Genomic DNA, 19,345 nt, shown 5'->3' on the forward strand with positions numbered 1-19,345 from the left:
ATATTTGCTGTTCTATCACAAACAGTTCCTGGAGTACGAGTAGCCTTATTCAGCAGCTCAAGAGAGAAATAAAAGGAAGCAAAATGAGTGGCAGCCTTCTGAAATGACACACAAACCTACCTGAAAATGAAAAGACACCCATTCGACACCTAGCACTGAGCTGCGACAGGACCTGCTTGCCGCTGGCTCACGGCCTAGAGGAGTAAGAAATGAACAATGTCCACCGTGTATGGAGTCCTTCAAGGACAGAAGAGGGGGAAATGTAAAAGAGGCTACAGTCAATGACTATGGGAGAAGAAATAGAATAATGCAAAGATTGCTCTGGGTGGGGAAAACGAGGGGAGCAGAGGAGTCCGGGCGCTGGCACATCTCTCTCCGTTTCTCTGAAATGTGTGTGGGAAGGCCGGGGGGTGTACTCTCATCTCCATAAAGCATCTTCTCCATTGGTGCTTCAGCTCTAACTTGACCAATCATACAACAGTTATAATTAAACAAAACAAACAAACAAAATCCAAGCCCTTTTTTTTTTACACACAACGGGTCTGAAAGCAGTAAAATGGAGAAGAATTGGGACAACGCAACGAAATAGACTTTGCAAGTACCTTTTTATTTGTGAATTTTAGTTATTAAATAAATACAGTATGAAATTATTAGGCTCTTTGTTTTTCGGCAAGCATTAAAAGACGTCTGGATTTGTGGAGCCGAAGTGATGATACTGAGTGAGGCTCCCCAGCAGGTCTGCTGTTGCTGCTACACAGGTAACTCCTGACACCTTGGGACTGCGCATCAGAAGTGTCAGCACAGATTCTTTTTTTGTTTGAGCCCCCTTTTCTGTTTTCTATAAATAGCTATTTTCTTAATTTCCCCCTCCCCGTTTTGTTCATCCTTCTCCCCCCCCATGATAAATGAAATTCATAATTGCAACCTTCAGTAAAATGAATGAATTGGCGTGTTTATACTGTAAAAAGTGGTCTTGATTGTTTATTTTTTGAAGAAAAAAATACTGTGAATAAGTCTGATCTCTCTGGGCAGTATTGTTGTTGGGTGTTTTTCCACCCTCCCTCTCCCAAGAAATATTGCACTCGCGAGACATTTAGAATTGAAAAATCTGCCATCTGCTAACTCCGGCAACTGGGTGCCATTGTTGCAATTAATTTTCAACTATTGGACACCTCTGCCTTAACACCAGACACTAAGTAAACAAAGCATTTTCCCACTTGCTCTGCTTTTATTGGTCCCTTGCGTCTCAAATATATTAATTTTTCTCATACATCATGCCTGCTCTATATACAAAGCCTCCCAGCTTTGTCATTACCTCCTGGAACCCTGGAAGCACGCTTGCTTCTGCTTTGTCACAGATGCGTTTATGTTTTCCCCCTCCCTTTCCTCCCTGCTCCTTACTGTCTAGACACACGCTGGGAGTCCACATGGGCTGTATATTCTATAACCGAGAGGCGGAGTCTAATTTGATTTGCTGCTTGTGGAGAAAAGGGCTTATTTGCCTTGTAGAAACCCTTCAGAATGCACAACTTATAAATATGTCTACAGGGAACTGAGTTTGTAACCTCCTCTACCTTTACATGCAGTTTAGCATTTCTTTGTGTAAAGGGACACTAAAAAATGACCCACCAACTGCTCGAGTTCCAGCTGGATTTCTGTTACGTTCATAAAACCCATTTTATTTTAAAGTATAGTCTCTGCTTTTAAAATGCCAAAACCTAATCAGTTCCACAAAGCCCCTTAAATTTTAAAAATTCCATCAGGCCAGTCGCCACAATCCAGCAATCTTCCACCAACTTAGGGATATCAGAAAAAGAATGGTACAGAGGCAGCTGTTATACACAGAAATTAAACATGTTGGATTGGACCCAGATTTAGTCATACTTTGAGTAGGTCCACTGAAATTCCAGAGATTTAAGTTAGTCATGACTGACTGGTCCTATAGATTTCAACGGGTCTACTCTAAGCATGATTTAAGTCAGGACCCAACACACTTGAAATATGCAGATCCTCCATTGTGGTTAAGCAGTTTGATATATGCATTGAAGGCAGTTCGAGGGCATTTCTTGCACTGCTTTTCAAAAAATTCTTAACCCATATTTTATTTCTGTAGCTGAAGATAATGTCAGATCAATACTTCCAAGCAGATTTTGGTGACCCTGTAATGTAAGTGGTCTTCAAGGAACCTTGATCTGTTTGGGAAAGCTTATCAGGGTTTCCCCATTCAAAAGATCAGAAATGGCAGCCAACTGTCCACAAGATAGCTTGCTACCTGCTATCAATTTTCCTCTGGCAAGGAGCAGTCCAAAGCATGTATTGTAGAATGCACACTCAGTTCAATGTGTGTGGGAGAGTGAGCCCTAAGAGGCTTTTCCCCAGATGTGTTGGACTACAACTCGCATCATCCCCAGCCATCTGCAGGGCACCAGCTTGGGGAAGCTTGGCCATGCCAGGTATCCTGGGTAAACAGTGTCCACCCTGGAATGTTTCCTCCTCTGAAGCCCGACAGTCTGAAAATGATTGTCATAACAAACCTGGAAGCAGCAAATAGCCTTGTGTGAGACAGAATGGTATGCAGCACTGACGCGGCCAAATTGTTACCTCCTCTGGATGTTTACAGTATGTTTTATAGGGCTTGGGAGTGGATTTCTGCATGCGTTTTCGGTGCCTCCAAGATTTCTTATGCTTCATACCTGGCAGCATAGGTTTTGGGGTTATTTGAAGTGAATGCAGCGGTTCTGATATCTGCAGATCCTAAGAGAGAGCTGGCTGGTTATTGTTATTTTGTCTTCCTGCTTCCTTTTAAATAATGCAGCAAGCTTGCAGTGGAAAAGGAGTTGGCCTCTTACTACTTCCTGGCTGACACTGATGAAGCTCAAGCTGCTCTTTTGTAAAAATGTGGGTATGGCACCCCCTTGTGGTTGAACAGTGGGTAGTACATTTTTTAAAAAGCATTGCCTTTTTTCCCTCCACCTCCAAGCCCTCTTATTTCCTTTTTACTGTTAGATGCCAAAGAAATTATTCTTATTTTTGGTTGGATGGGAATTGATGTCATCATTAACCCTTGCTTGCATCTTTGGCAAACTCGATGCGCTTGAAGTATTAAACCTTCTCTGGAGGGGCTAGCAGGAGAGCAGCCAAGATACTGATGAAAAGGTGGTGTCTGTGTATGAATAGATTGGCAACGATTTGGGACACTTTAGAAGCTCTCATGAATGTACCTATTTAGTGGTTCTGAGAGGGTGGTGTGCCTGCTGTAATGTATGTACTTGAACTGTTTTGTGACTACCCCAGATGGTTGGAAGTGACGTTTCTCTACAAGGGGAGAAACTGCTGTTTCACTGTTAATTTAGTACATGCATACTGGTGCCTTCAACACCTAACCATGTGTCTCTGTTAATTTTTATGGCCATGGCTAGGGACTCCAAGCAGTCCCCACAGGGGTGGGGGTGGGGACCTTAAACCTCTGATGGCTGCTGCCTGCCCCTTGCTTGTGAGCCCGTGTTGCAGAGAACTCAGGTGGGGCTGAGGACCATCTCTACTTGCATCAGTCATGCTTCACATTTTTGCAAGCACATCCCCCCAATATATGACTTGTTGCAAGATGTTTTCCATAATTTATGTATTTTTATATGCAATTTCCCCTAACATGTGCATTTTTGAGGCAAAGAACTGCAATGCAAAATTTATAGAAATGTGAAAACTGAAGGATAATTTGCATTCTGGTTTGTGTATTTGGAAAGTGCAAATTAGGCCTGTTTGTATTAAAATGCAGACCAAACAAACTTCTCTTCCATCTCTACATCAGATTCCTAAATCCACCTGCATTCATGGCCATAGAACCAGAACTCTGGGAGATAACTTATTTTTCTGCCTGCGACAAAACTCTCTATAGCACAAGCATGCATGCTTTTAGGTAGTCAGGTTTCACTGTGCTAGATGAGTCTGTAGCAGAACACATCTAGGTGGCTTGAAGGAATCAAGGTAATTTCATCTACTGATCTGAGGTGCAGCCAGCCTTTATGTCTTCAGCAATGGAGATCAGCCATTGCTTCCCTGTCCCAAAATGCATTTCTGGATGTAATCTGATACCTGCTATGCCTACTAATTCATTCTGACTGCAAATCTCCATTTTGAGAGTGGGTCTAAACTGCAAACCTCATGACCATAACATCTGGCCAGATATTTGGACTTTTCTGTTTCTTCCCCCATCCCCTGCTTTTTCTACCACCTAGCCCAGCCTTCTCCAACCTGGTGCCCTCCAAAAGTGTTGGACTGCAACTCCCATAATTCCTAGCCAGTGGCTATGCTGGTTAGGAATGCTGGGAGTTGTAGTCCAATGCTTATGGAGGGCACCAGGTTGGGAAGGCTGACGTAGCCTGATCAAGAGCTCTGGAGAACTGGAAAGCTTACACACTTTCATGCCATTTTGGTTGGTCCTAATAAAGGTATTGCCCAACTGTGGATTTTAACTGTTTTTCTCTCATGGGCAGCAAGGCTATCTTTGTTTTTTGTTTGTTTTTGTTTAGTCTGTTACCACCTGGAGAAAATTCCTTCTCTCAGCCTCTCCCCCAAAAGACAAGAGTATTGGCCAAAACAGACCTAACAGTCTGATTCCACTGGGGGCCAGGGGCAACCTTGCAAGTAAGCCCCCCTGGCTCTTTGTGAGCCCGAATCATGGGCATCTGTTGATGCAGCAAGACATGTGTTTTTTTGTCTCATATGTTCTGCAGCTTTTTTTCTTGGAGTATATTTTATGTAGAGCTGCTACTATCTATCCCCATGTGATGCTAGAAATGGACTGGAGTCCCCTGTCCGCTGCCCCTCCACTTTGTGGATTTGTGGTTTTGTGTTTCTGTTCGTTTTGCTAACCTTTTCTGAATTTTCCTGTAGCTTACTGTTGGACCTTCAGCTTGCAGGAGCATAGCAATTACTCCCTTGGGGCAACAGCCAAGGAACGTAATGCGTGTACAAACCACAGAACAAGAGTGTCGAATGCAAGTTGGAGGAGCAGAAATTCTTTTCAGCCTTCTACAGGTCACCCTAGTAAGATGGCAAAAAACCCCAAACATTGTGCAACCCCTTTTTGATTTGATTTCGTTTAAGCTGATACACTAGGTTACCATTTTCCTTTTTATATTTTCCCATTTTTCTTTTCAATTGTGCTTTTCTAATCAAGAGGGGGTGATGTAGTTTGGTTTAACCTCTTCCAACTCTTCTTATTCCCTCCCCCGACACCCCTCCATTTATCATTTTGAAAGCAATCCTGACAAATCATGTGAATTTGGAATTTGAACTATGCAGGTTGCGTTGTATCTGGTAGCACCATCGCCTTCTCCCTCCAGTTCATCGCAGTGAGTGCTGAAGAAAGAGTTGCCGTTCTAGCATGCGCTTGCATGCATGGGCAGTACTTTCTGCTCCAGTTGCCTGGTAACCAGATGGAGACCTGTCCGAGGGTGAGCGGACTCTGAATTAAATAGCATCCTGGTTACCTTAACACTACTTTCTACTTGCTCTCAGGGACAGGCTGGCTACCTGTGCTATTTACACCGATACTCATCATTTCTTTGTTCTGCTATGGACTATTTCAGCCCACAGAGATGGGAGAGTTGTTGGTGTCCTGGTAACCGGGGTGCGGTCTGCATTTAGTCATAACACTTCCTATTTATATAATGAATTTCACATATTAAAAGTACTCTGCATGAATTGTCTCGGGCCAGACTACACATTACATGTAGTTGTGAGTTTGTTTTCCCAAGGGTTCTTCCCGATCACCACCTTGGCCGGGCAATGCACCCACTAGAGCAGGGGTGGGCAACTTGTGGCCTTGCAGATGTTTTGGCCTAGAACACCCATTATCTCTCACCATTGGCTATGCTGGCTAGGGGTGATGAAAATTGTAGGGCAAAACATCTGTAGGGCCACATGTTACCCATTCTTGCACTAGAGGCTGGGATCTCAAGTGGAGGAAAAGGGGGCTATTTAACCTTTTCCCTGCCAGCCATATATTCAAATCTCCACAGCTGTTTTTCTCCTAAGGGAGAAAAGATTACATGGATCTTTTCCCGCTGCCCTCAACCATGAGCAAGAAAAAGAATGGGGAAGCAATTTTGAGCAGAGAGCTGGCTGGCTAGCAGGGAAAGAGTTGAGCACACGCACACACTATTTTTCCACTCAACTTTCCAAACTCCTGTGGGTGGTTTTCCTTTGAGGAGGGAAAGAATCATGCAACTATATGTAATTTGGCTGTCAGTAATCCTTACAACAGCTCTGTAAAGCAGGCCGGTATTATCCCTATATTGCAAATACAGGATGGGGAGACTGGGCTGAGAAAGTAACAGACCGCCAAAAGCCACCTAATGTTATTGGCTGGAGTGAGATTGAACTCACTAAATTGCATCTCTCAGGACCTAACCATATATTAAACACATGCATGGATAGTGTACCCCTGAATGACACCCCCCCCCCAAGATGGAGAAGAACCAGCAGAGCATACTTAACCCATTATCTGCCCAATGCTCCACTGCTCCAAATTGCCCTCTCTTTCTCCACAAGCCATTTTCACTCCCTGGAGTTCCAAATACATGGATGGAACCCTAAGTATGAGCAGAAAATAAGCACTTCTGCTTCTCCACTTCCTATTGCCTCCTTCCAGGGCTGCTTTTTGGAGGGTGGGGAAATGCCACCACAGAGTATGTTGCACTCTTTTGCCTGTAACATTCAGCTTTGGCTCTAACTACACCTACTCTCTACCCACCTCTCAAAAAGCAATGGAGATTGTGCCTTTGCAGCAATCATAGCTCTGTCTGCAAAACACTGTAAAATTGGAAGAATATTTGGGCACTGGATGGAGCAAGATGTCTTGGACCCACATCCCCTGGAGACCCTCCTCTGAAAGATGTTGAGGCTTTGACAGACAATCCTGGTAAAGGAGGTTTGAGTATAACAAAGCTTTCCTTGACAAAAGCAGTTTGAGCTGATGCACTTGGAAGGATTGTGAAAAGTCTGCAATGTTGCTGCAATAGGATTTCTTTGCAGTCCTATTGAAGACGATACTCTTCTGAGAAGGCAAAAGAATGGCCTTCCGGCTGCAGTGCTAAGCACACAGAATTTGCAAGTTAGCCTCATTGAAAACAATGGGAATTACTCAACGTCAAGGTGGGACGTGCTGAGGAAATCACTGCTACATACAAACTATGATGATGGCAAGTGACTTTAGATGGCTTTACAAGAAGCTTGGATGAATTGATGGAGGAGGATAAACTTACATGGTGGCTAAATGGAACATGTTCAGGGGCAGTATGACTTTGAGCTCCGCTGTGGGCTTCCTGGAGGCATCTGGCTGGCCAATGGGAAGCAAGCTGGCTGGGTGGCCAAGACATTTTTCTGCTCGAAGCAAAGAACATGATGGCACCGCCTCCCTGCCCTCTAGTGCAGAAGCAGGAAGACACAATTACAATAACCAGCCAGCTCTCATCTGCAGACATCCTAACAACTACAGGCGCTTTAAAGAAACCCTAAGCCTCCTCCTCTCCCACATGACAATAGTTATCACACGTATGCAAGTCATACTATGAAGCACAAGAAACCTCGGAGGCATCGAACAGCGCAAATGCTCGGGGAGAGAGCTTTGTCCTCCAACACCTTGCTGCAGATAGCTTGCCACTAGTACCACTTGCCATGTGCTCGCTACCCACTCCTACAAATGCTGCAGTGCAGCTTACCAGTGGGCATGGCAGGAGCAGAGCAACCTATGCACACACAGAGTGGCCGCTGGAGCTGTCCGTGATGTGCTCGGAGAAGATGGATGGCTGAAGGTGGTTGGGGAGGGTCCTAAAAGGAATGGCGGGCGGAGCTCTGAACATTGCCTGCCGCCTCGCTGTAATACTGGGTTTTATCTCTTAATACTGTGTGCATGCATTTGGTTTTTTCAACCTGCAAATAGATTACAGTGGCACATGTTGCAGAAAATAGGCATTTTTATTTCAGATTATAGAAACGGGATTACATTCAAGTGCTCCGGTGCATGTACATTTTCCTGTTCCTGTGAACAGATGTTGGGTTGTTGTTGGATTTCCCAAAGATGCTCATTGTTTTTGCTGGTTGCTGTGTTTTTTTTTTAGTTTTTTGAAAGAGAAATGGTAAGTCAGGCAATTTTCTCCTAGGGTTGTTTCCACTTCTGCTGTAGAACATGGGGCAGGGGAGACCTTTATAAGGCAGTGGAAATATCACTGCAAGTCAGTGGTGGGCAAATTTTATGGCATCTACTTCGTTTTTACTAAAACCCCGAGATCCATCAACCAGACCCTGGTGCAAAAAGCATCCACTTAGAATTAAAGAATTCTGAAGTCAGAAATTTGCCTTGAGTACCAGAACTGAACACAGATCACAGTCCTTCCACACAAAAAAACCACTCCTGGTTACTCCAAGCTTTTCTCATTTCAGCAGTAATTGGGAGTCGGAACTTCTTGCTGGTCTACTGCTACTCACCCAGAGATCTACCAGTCGATCCAGATTTCCCTTCTGCTCACCCTTGATAACAAGGAACTGGTATGTCAAAAAGAAGGCTAGGCCAAGCTATAGAACCCTTCTCCCTGAGGTGCCGGCTTTCTGTACTCAGGGCACTTTTTCCATAGGGGAGAATTCAGACATGCAGATCTCCATCATTGCTACTACCTGCATTCTGAAGTGGTGTAGTCCAAGAAATGTTTTACATATCGGATTCTGCAAATTGTAATAAGTGGCCCTTTAAGGTAAGGCATATCCCAGGGAGTTGTGTGTGCGAAAGGACCTCAGAAATTCAAGCAGCTTTATAAGGGGGTGGGGTGGGAACATGCTTTTGTAGTATCGCATTACCAATCACAGTTTAGCTCAGGTCATCTGCATCTTTTCTTGTGAGGGAGAGCATATAATTTGGAAGTGGCCATCTTCGGGAGTTGGAATGGTTCCTGCACCTCCTGCAGCATCCCCCTGCATCCCAAGCTGATAAGTCCTGTGGAACGCCCGGGTCTCCTGAACAGCAGGGCTTGCTTCGGGGAAGCAAAAGCCACAGGTTTCGACAGGCTCTGGGGTTTGGCTGCCACTGGATCCGCTTCCCACGCTTCCTGCTTCCATTAGACGATCTGAAAAATAAGACCACGTGCATTAAGGCAAGAATAGTCCCAGAACCTGCCGGTGGAGTGAAGTGGTTTGTGTATCGGATTAGAAGTGTGGATTACCCAAGCTGAAATTCCCACTCAGCTGTGAAGCTCACAGGGTGGCTTCATGCCAGTCACGCACACAGCCTAACCTACCTCGCAGGGTTATTTTGAGGATGAATGAGAAGACAGCCATGTATATCACTCTGAGCTTGAGGGCAGGACAAAAATGCAAATGCAACAAATAATTCATTTGGCTCTGAACTGAAATCTGGGACCTTGTGGTATATTTACACTACAACCATGTATTGGCTTTACGCACGTTTAAGCGTTACTGGGTTCCTCTCTAAGAGTCCCGAGAACTGTAATGCAGTGAGGGTGCTGAGCACAATCCGTTAAGGTAAGACTGGCAATAGTTCATCAGAGTTGGAAGTGGTTTGAGAGGGGCATTGCTACCCTTGGCGTTGGCATCTGTTTCTTCTCGTGTCACTGCCATCTCTAGATTTTGCAGTGGGGAAAGGATTAAGCAATTCAATAGCTTGGGAAACCTGTTTGTCCTCTTGCAAATCCCTCCTCAAAAACCCGCTTTTTCTGCAATCCTATACCCACTTATCTGAGAGTAAGCACCATTCAGCTCAATAGGGCTCACTTCTGAGGATACATATAGGCTTGTGCTGTCCCTATCTTTTTTATTTCTTTATTAAAACACTTGCACACTGCCCTTCATCCCACTTGGACTTCAGGGTGTTGTTCAGCATTAATATCAGTGCAGTTACAGACAACTGCAACAATAAAATCAATCAAGATCCTTAAACACAGAATTGGGCTGCAAACTTATACACACTTAACTGGGAGTACATCCCATTTGAAGTCAGTAGGGCTTGCTTCTGAGTCAACGTGCAGCGATTTCTGCACAGGTTAAAATGCTCAGGTAAATAAAAATGTGCCCGGCGCCTAACAGATTGCATCACTGGGCGTTCAGCAAGCCTTTCTTCATATCCTCCTTTTAACTGAGCCTGCATTAGTAAGTGCGTATTATATTTGTTATATGTTTACCTCTAACCTTCCCCTTCTTCCATTGTCTCCGCTGTAGAAGCTCCCTGGGCAAGGCCTTGGTTCTCTTCTACTTTGTAAACCACTTCGTGTATTGATGGCACGTATATAAATAACCAGAAGTAGGATGACTACACAAAACTCAAGCAGTGACCTGCCTTTTCCAAAGCACTTTCATCTCTTGAGGGGAGTGGGGGAATAATCTCTCTCCAGTCTCAGAGATCTCTTGCCCTAGCAGGGAACTACTCCCTGAGGAAACAGGACTGACTGTCAAAGACTAACCCTCTTCTGGAGTATGTCCCGGTGTACAGTGCCAGCTCCAGGTTCTAGAGGGTCCTTGAGCAAGAAACCCTCCATGGGCCCCTCAGTCAGTGAGTCTACCCTCTCACCAGGATTGTCACCAGCTGTTCTTGCTCCTCCTCCTCTTCCTCATCATTACTACCACTTGCTTGCTTGACAGAGAGCCAGCGAGTGAGTAGGCTGGGGCATCTGCTGCTGCTCCTTCTCTCCACCACCGTTGTCTGGGCTTCATTGGGCTGTTTTTGGAGGGGGGGTAGAGTTTTTTGTGGGGGGTACTTCAAATGTCAGTGTTCCCCATTGTTGTGCCGTGGGTGTTGCTCTTCTGGCTGCATATGCAACGGCACTCACATCCTGAACACTGAAAATAAGAGGGAATGATACTCCCCTTTCTCTGTCTTCCTCCTTTCTCTCCCCGCCACTCTTCCTTAAAAGGGTGGTGCAACCACAGGTAGCATGACTTGTTTGTGGAAGCCGTTCCACTGCTTGGAGTCTAATGCATACTAGAACAAGGAACTCGGTACAGTCTAATATAAGAGGTTGAAAAGGTGAATGAGAACAGACTTTGCCATGCGAGGCTGTGTGCAATATGCAATTGCATGGTTGAAAGGCAGAATTCAGCAACTTGAAGCCCTTAACTTTCACTTTGGAAGGTCTCTAGTCCTTACACAGGTAAAGAAACCTTTGATGATGTATGAGACAGGGCTCGTGAACTCTCAAGAGAGGGGGATCAGGCTGAGTAGGGCCTGTGGTGGTTAGTGTGTATTTGTGTGTGTGTGTGTGTGTGTGTGTGGAGGGGAGGGAGTGAGGCTTCTAGGGATGGATGGATTGTGTCAAATTTGTGTTTCACGGATTATCAGGCCTATTGTTCCATCACCTGCCCATTGACAGACTCGGGGGGGGGGGTCTGAATTTGCGCAAAGGTGCAAATTCACGCTTGAGAAAATGCCCAAATTCCCCCAAATGCGCATTTTCATGCTTTAGCCTATGGAGGAAATGCACATTTTTGGCTGTTTTTTTTTAATTTTACGTGTTTTTCTAATATGAAATTTGCGCAAAATTCGGGAAAGTTAGAAAGCCTGTCTGCCCAACACGGGGAAAGCCAGTCCGCTGCAGAATCCATGGGCTGGATTCATGAAAACCCAAACTCATTTGGTTCCGTTGCAGATTACTCCCACATCCCTACAGGCTTCCATTCTTGGCATAGCTTCTCACTGCTCCCCCTGGCAAAATAAATATGGTTTAAATGACTTAAGGTGCAACCCTATGCATGTTTAGACAGAAAGCCCTACAACTCCCAGCATTCCCCAGCCAGCTGTGCTGGCTGGGGAATGCTGGGAGTTGTAGGACTTTCTTCTGTCTAAACATGTATAGGATTGCCCCCTTAAATAATTCATACAGGTTATTTCTTGGCAGAGAATTATGGTTTGGTTTTGGTTTTGCTTAGGGCTGTTGTCTGGTTTAAAAAGATATGTTGATTAATCATCAGTGTTTGATCAACTAAATGTATTTTTAAAAGGGTAACCAGGTTTCCTACTTTACAGAAGACGGTCCTATATTTGAAGTGCTGTCAGAGGAAAGGCCTCATTTGAGGAGCTGTCAGTCCAAGTCCAGTTGAAAGAAAATAGAGAGCCCATCAGCACTTAGCCCTGAGACAGCAGGCCGAGCAGGCATCCAAGTCCCTGGTTACAGTCTTCCCCAGTATGGTGAAATATATTGCATTTCTATTTAAATTGTAGTTATTATTTCTAAATTTGCAGCTATACATATACATTAGCATATACAAGAGCTATGCAAATTGGCATCCTCTCTTTTGGGTGATGCATTTCCTCTTTTTTGGCAATGCATACATGGCCACCCTAATTAAAATGCATATATTTGCATATGGATGAACAATTCTAAAAGGCAAAAAGTACAGAGTTTTTTAAAATAGCGTCTGCTTGAGCCGGTTTGCACATCACGGTGGCAGTTCCTGGGCTGTTTAGCGCAGGAATTGTCGGGATGAGTGGAACACGTGAGCTATTTCCAATTGCAATTAACAATCCAGGAACCTGTTCCTGCGGTTTTTTCATGACGTCTGAACCCAGAAAGTCTGTGTTTTTGATGGATTAAACAATCCAGAGCTAACCCAGCAACGAACCATGGACCGTTGTTGGGTTAACTCTGGGTTGTTTAACCTGTCAGCAACCTAGAGTTTCCAGGTTCAGATGTCACAAAATAGATATCGGAAATGGCTCACATGCTCCGATCATCCCCAGCAAATCCTGGGTTAAACATGATGCAGAGTGAGGCATCTGTTTCTGGCAGTGCAGCAGAAGGAGTGGTAAATTGTGCTGCTCCCCTCCCCTGCCAGGAGGGCCTGTGGCCGCCACTGCCCTACCACCTCCAGCAGGACAGCCACACCAGCTGCTCTACCACTGTGGCATTTGCTGCAGCAAAGACAGCAGCCAGCAGGGCTTTCTGAAGCAGCCACTCAGCATCTGTTTCCATTGTTATGCGCCGCACACCCCTTCCCACTGCCGCATTGATGCTGTGGTGTATGCCCCGGCCGTGGGCTGCTAAGGTTTGGAGGTGCCGAGACAGTGATCAGCCAGATCCAGGTTTGCTTACAAGGAGACTTTATTGAGTATTTACAGCACACAGGCGTACCCAATGGTTGGATCAGACAGCTTCTCTGATCCAACCATTGGGTATGCCTGTGCGCTCTAAGTACTCAATAAAGTCTCCTTGTAAGCAAACCTGGATCTGGCTGACCACTATCTTGGCACCTCCAAACCTTAGCAGCCCACAGCCGGAGCAATACATGCGGAGAATTGCACAACCGGAAGAAGTGGGCACACAGCTCTCCACAGAGCTGATGTCGCGGCAGCAGGAAGGGGAAGGGGGTGCGAATGCGGCGGGAGCAAGTGACACAATGTGCCAGCGTTGAGGGGCACGGTGTGGTGGTGGCACATGTTCTCTGCCACCTCAGGTATCAAGAGAGTTTGTGCCAAGGCTGATACCTTCAAATACAGGACTGTCCTCTGGCAGCCCTTCAAATAGAGCACCGTCCTCTGTGAAAAGAGGACACCTGGCCACTCTAAAAGTCAGCTTGAAGGCTAAAAGCCTGTCTGAATAAAAACCAGCAGGAGGACACCGAAGGTGGAGCTGGCTTGGCTTTCCTCAGCAGGGAGTTCCAGAGCCTGGGAGCAGCCACCAAGAAGGCTCTGTCTTGTGTCCCTGCAAAATGTGCTTCTGATGGCAGTGAGACAGAGAGAAGGGCTTGTTCTCCTGAGATTTTGCAGATTTGTATCGGAGAATGCAGTCTTTTAATGCTGTGATCAAAACTGCACTCTAAAATGGTATAGCCCCTTCTACCACCTGATTCTGCTGTATGTATAGACAGGATCTGATTCAGTGCTGGTCAGTATTCTGTATTCTGTGCTAAGGAGGGGAGGGGGAAAACCCCAATTCTGCAACTGGTATAAAATTACAGGAAGTCCTTACCTTTGGGGCTGTCCTCCCTTTTATGACACGCCACGGCACTGATCCGGCAGGTCATGTCTTCCCCTGACTTTCTAAAATAAATCCAGGTCAACAGCAGGGAGAAGAGCAGGGTGCACAGGCAGAGTCCCAAAATCAGGTAGACAATGATTGGCTGGCTGCATGTGCCATCCAGGTTGCACTGGACAGCCTGGAGAGCCGCTGGCGCTGGTAAAGTGGCTGCAAGATCCTCTGAAAGTCCAGGGGGTGGGGGCAAGAGGGATTGTTAGCTGTTATCCAGTACCCTGGACTGCACTGTGGAACTTCGGTGACAAGTGACCATAACTCTTGCACCCTTGCAAGAACTATATTTGGGGCAAATGGGGCAGTGACCCCCTGTCTGTCCCCCACCCACTCGTGGCAGAGATTCCCCCACAACCAGGTACATTTCCTCCACTGCTTTCAAGTGTCACACGTGCTCATCTCCTGTATTATTCCGACAGTCTCAGTAGAATATTGAGCATCTGCCCTGTCCTCTGCCCCACCAGCCCCAGTCAGCACCTGCCGCCACTGTATGCAAGTAATACGTTGTACTCCTTCCGGCGCCAGGTGAAGACTTTTTTATTCTCCCACTATTAGCATTTTAGCTTCCTGATCTTTTAGCTCTGGTGTTTTAAATCTGTACTTTAAATCTCTGCCTTGCTGCTAGGTTTTATTCCTGTTGTACTGTTATATTGTGGTTTAAAGCTTTCATGCTTTATATTGTTTTTTGCTGCGCTTTGTGGTTTTGATTTTTGTGAACTGCCCAGAGAGCTCCGGCTATTGGGCGGGATAGAAATGAAATAAGTAAGCAATTCTGTGAAGCACAAGAAACTTCAGGCACTGAACAGCGAAAACATGGAGAGCTTTGTCCTCCAGCTGCCATCTCAGCCGCGGCTACTTCGCCTGCACAGCATCCCCCTGCCCACCTGCATCCCTGCTGTCATTTCTGGTGATTGGAGATAACAGTCAGGATTCTGCCAGATACCAGGGGCAGGACTCCATGTGGCCTCTGAGGGCCAGATGTGGACACCTCCATGGGCCGCTGGTTCCCTTCGCCTAGTTTATACTGTCTGGCTTTCAGGCTTGTGGTTGTGCACAGAGCAGGCCCATGAGGATCCAATGAAAGCTGCCATTCTCGCAGGTGGAAATCAGCTTCCCAAAAGAGGCGAGGGGAGTTCTGAAGGCAGCTTTGTATTTCACGACTTGCCTGGTCACCATAGGCAACCAGGAATTCTATGCAGGCGAGCAAGTGGGCCAAGGGAGCCCACTACCCTGGTTAGTTTCCATGCTCGCTATGAAGGAAGGAATGCCCTGGAGATGCAGGCTACTAGTCTCTCAGCAGGCTACTAACACTGTTTTTAGTTAGGCTAGTAACTTTTATGGATGGATTTACAAGGCTACCCTAAGAAAATGACTTGTTCCTCATTCTTGTGTGTGCTTTGACTGGGCTTTTTATTTATTTGTAAGAAAGTTTAGATCTGGCTTTTCTGATTATACCCAGGAACATTGAACACTGTCAGCCTTATTTGTCCGTCTGGCCTAGGATTGTTTTCTTAGGGTGGCAGCAGCCCCTCCATGGTCTTGGATATCTGAGCCTTTAAACTGGGAGATGCCAGGGATTGAACCTGTGACCTTCTGTATGCAAAGCACATGCTCTGCCACAGAGTTATGGTGCCTGCCATAGACACATGTCCAAGCTAGTTTACAATAGTCTAAAAAAACAAAACAAATCCAAAGCAATTTTATACTGCATCATTCATCAGAACAGAGTTACAAACGCACACCGATAGCAGATGAAACAACTGGGTGGGAATTGGCGGACAGCACTAAACACCTGCCTAAACGTGCTCAGTGCAAGAAATCTAGAACTAGAGTGTCCCTGACAGACAGCTGTCCAGCCTCAGGTTGAAAAACTCCAGTGAGGGAGAGCCCACCACTCCTCTGAGTAATTGGTTCCATTGTCAAATCGCTCTTAGGCCTGGTTCACAAGCAATGACAACCCTGAGTATGGGTTGTCATTGAATCGTGGGTTGTTGGTACATATGAACCCTGCACTATGGCTTAACTATGGGTTGCTAACCATGAATAACCCAGGAAGAGAATCCATGGTTTGTTGTTGGGTTGTGAACTCTTGAGTTGTTTATGGTTAACAACCCATAGCTAAACCAGAATGCAGGGTTCGCATGTAACAACAAGCCATAATTCAACGACAACCCATACTGAACCCATATTCTGGGTTGTTACATGCAAAGCAGGCCTCTCTGTCAAGGAGCGGGTTCAAATGACACACTGTGGCTTGTGGGTTATTCAACCCACAATGAGCTGCAGTGCCCATGGGTGGCAACTTGCATATGCAACCCTATCTCAGGAGTTGTCATGTTGTGTGAACCTGGTCAGCGTGGGTTATGTGAGGGTTAAACAACCCTCGCATAACCCTAAAACACCATGGGTTATTCAGGGGTTGGGTAACCCTCACATAGCCCATGCTCGATGGGTTTGCATGACACAACTGCCCAAGTGGGGGTTGCATATCAAAATGGTGGCCACATGCTCCCTGCATGCGCCACAGCCCCACTGTGGGTTAAGTAACCATGGGTGAGCTGCCATGGGTTAAATAACCCACGGTTTGCTGTCATGTCATGCAAACAGACTCAAGAAGCTTTTCCTGATGTTCAGCTGAAATCTACCCTCCTGTAATCTAAGCTCATTAGATCTAGTTGCTACTGGCAGTGGGCCCTGCTGGCGGGGCGGGGGGGACAAGTCACTGCTCCTCTCATTCTGCCACCTGATGCAGACTTCACACCCTGCTTCATGGGAGGGCTGGCCGTGCGTGCGTGTGTGTGTAAAATTGGGAGGGGGAGGGGGGACTGGTACATGCCAAGGGAGGTGCTTGGTGGCGCCATGTTGGGAACCCAAGTAGACAATACTGGCTTAGATGGACCAATAGTCCTGTTACAAGGCCAGCCAGCAAAATCTGAATTGACACTCCTGGTTTGGGGACACTGTGTGACTGGTTTTCCCCGCCCCTTTCTGCCCTGGATTCGAGCTAAACCAGCAATAGCAGGGAATCGTTTACTTTTTCCCCTGCCCAATTTTCCAATTTCCATGCACATCTTCTGACATGGAAGCTTTGCAACCTGATCCCAGAGTTCTGAAGGGTGACCTGTAGTTATTCTGTGGTGTGGGAAAGGCCCTCTGTATATGCCCAGAGAGACAGAGTATGTCTCATGTTCTGGGGCTGAAAACCCAGGGAGGAAAATTGGGCCCTGCCTTCCTTCTGGGGTGTGCTAGACCCATCCCAGGCTCTTACTTCTGCAGAAAGGCCGGCATTCTATGGGATGTTGTCCACAGATGGAAGAGCAATTGACGCACTTTCTCAGGAGTTCGTCATAAAAGAAGCCCACACGCTTGCTGCAGTCCATGGAACCTGAGAGGAAGGAGACAGTTATGCAGTATATTAAATAAAAGAGAGAGCAAGCAGTCAGCATTTCCCCCCCATCCAATCTTAGGCTTGGCTGCAGTTCATTGACTACCAGATCATGTAGCCATGGGAACAGCAGCATCCTTGAGTTTCTCTAAAGTTGAAAGAGGGATTGCTGCACCTCCCTGCATCCACTGCATCCTTGAGCCATCTGGATTGACACTTGCTTCAGTTTGTTCAGTGGGACTTTTGGCACCCACTTCCAGATGTTACAACAGCATGGTTGCTGTGCTATTGAGATGTTGCAAACTTGCTTATTATCAGAAAGAAGTGGTTATAAATGCAAAGGTTTGTTAATTTAGGGATTTTAATACATTAAGCAGTATAGCAGTATTTTAATAAATAAATAAATATTGTTATGTGCTTCAGCGTGGTGTAGCGGCTGGAGTGTTGGCCTGGGAGTCGGGAGATCCGGGTTTTTGTCCCTACTCAACCAAGGAAGTTCACTGGGTGAATTGGGGCCAGTCACAGACTCTCAGCCCTACCTACCTCACAGGGTTGTTGTTGTGAGGCTAAAATGGAGAGGAGGGGGATCATGATGCTGCCTTGGGTGCCTTAAGGAGGAAAATAAGCAGGATATAAATGTAATAAGTAAATAAATAAAGCAGCGGAGTACGGGGGAAGATACTTCTGGCTTCTAGGATCTACCTTTTTTGCACACCCCTATTGATGTAATACCTTCATTAAGTCAAGCAAAATATCACAAAAAATATGCAAGCTGCTTGCATATTTTTTTGTGATCTTTTGGTTAGCCTAACAAAGGTATTGCCAGTGGAGGCTGGTGGCTCCGATTTCAGTGGGGCTGTAAATCTATTCTGGGTTTCAGTCAGAACCAGCCAGACCGCTAAAGGAGCTATCCAAGGTGCTATGCCCTTTGGGGATAAGGTTCAGCACCCTGGGTAACTCCTTTGGAGTTCTGACTGGTTCTGACTGAAGAGCCCAGCTTCAGCACTGCAGTGGCCCTTGTAGGTGATAGCCAGGATTGGAGTAGAAGTAGCCTGGAAGGGCTTCGGCCTGTTCACCCTCTGGAATGCCAGAGTCTGTGTGAGCTTCTCTCCATCAGCGTTCTCAGAGCAGAGCCAGGGGGAGTCACCCCAATCCCTGTCCACCTGCTGGTCTGGCCTTGGCAGGCAGGGAGGCTGGAAGCTGTCCGTGAGAGCCTGACAGAGGTGGGGTGGGGTTTGCAGAAGGGTCGCCCAGGTTGAAGCATAGTTTCTTGGGCTCCAAGATCACCGCAGACGGTGACTGTAGCCATGAAATTAAAAGACGCTTGCTCCTTGGGAGGAAAACTATGGCAAACCTAGACAGCATAGTAAGAAGCAGAGTCATCACCTTGCCGACAAAGGTCCGTATAATCAAAGCTATGGTTTTCCCAGTAGCAACGTATGGCTGTGAGAGCTGGACTATAAGGAAGGCTGAGCGCCGAAGAATGGCTGCTTTCGAACTGTGCTGCTGGAGAAGACTCTTACAAGTCCCCTGGACTGCAAGCAGGTCAAATCAGTCCATCCTAAAGGAAATCAACCCTGAATGCTCATTGGAAGGACAGATACTGAAGCTGAAGCTCAAATATTTTGGCCACCTAATGCGAAGAGAAAACTCTCTGGAAAAGACCCTGATGCTGGGAAAGACTGAAGGCAAAAGGAGAAGGGGACGGCAGAGGATGAGATGGCTAGATAGCATCACTGATGCAATGAATATGGACTTGAGCACGCTCCGGGAGAGAGCGGAGGACAGGAAGGCCTGGCGTGCTATGGTCCATGGGGTCACGAAGAGTCAGACACGACTGAACGACTGAACAACAACAACAAATCACTGCTCAGCCCTTCAGCAGTGATGCTTCAGCCTGGGCGACCCTTCTACAGGTGGACAGGGA

The 19,345-nt window shown here is 46.4% G+C and overlaps 2 protein-coding genes across 6 annotated transcripts in view; one reads left to right on the forward strand and one right to left on the reverse strand.

Annotated features, from left to right (window-relative positions):
• Window positions 1–11,740, forward strand: part of USP22 (ubiquitin specific peptidase 22) — a 134,967-nt gene extending 123,227 nt beyond the window's left edge. For all 5 annotated transcript variants that reach the window (XM_084818391.1, XM_084818389.1, XM_084818387.1 and 2 more), the window contains one exon: window positions 1–11,740. In XM_084818391.1, the coding sequence (XP_084674517.1) occupies window positions 1–43 (43 nt within the window). In that variant the 3' untranslated portion in view covers window positions 44–11,740.
• Window positions 7,963–19,345, reverse strand: part of TNFRSF13B (TNF receptor superfamily member 13B) — a 20,605-nt gene continuing 9,222 nt past the window's right edge. Inside the window, exons 3-5 of the mRNA XM_084818399.1 lie at window positions 17,302–17,418; window positions 13,974–14,201; window positions 7,963–9,122 (exon numbers count right to left, since the gene is read on the reverse strand). Of these exons, the coding sequence (XP_084674525.1) occupies window positions 8,872–9,122; window positions 13,974–14,201; window positions 17,302–17,418 (596 nt within the window). The 3' untranslated portion in view covers window positions 7,963–8,871. The remainder of the gene's footprint in view (window positions 9,123–13,973; window positions 14,202–17,301; window positions 17,419–19,345) is intronic.

The sequence above is a fragment of the Heloderma suspectum genome, chromosome 12 (assembly GCF_057233095.1).
Source record: "Heloderma suspectum isolate Gila_16-S chromosome 12, 16-S_ref, whole genome shotgun sequence".
Taxonomy (NCBI): domain Eukaryota; kingdom Metazoa; phylum Chordata; class Lepidosauria; order Squamata; family Helodermatidae; genus Heloderma; species Heloderma suspectum.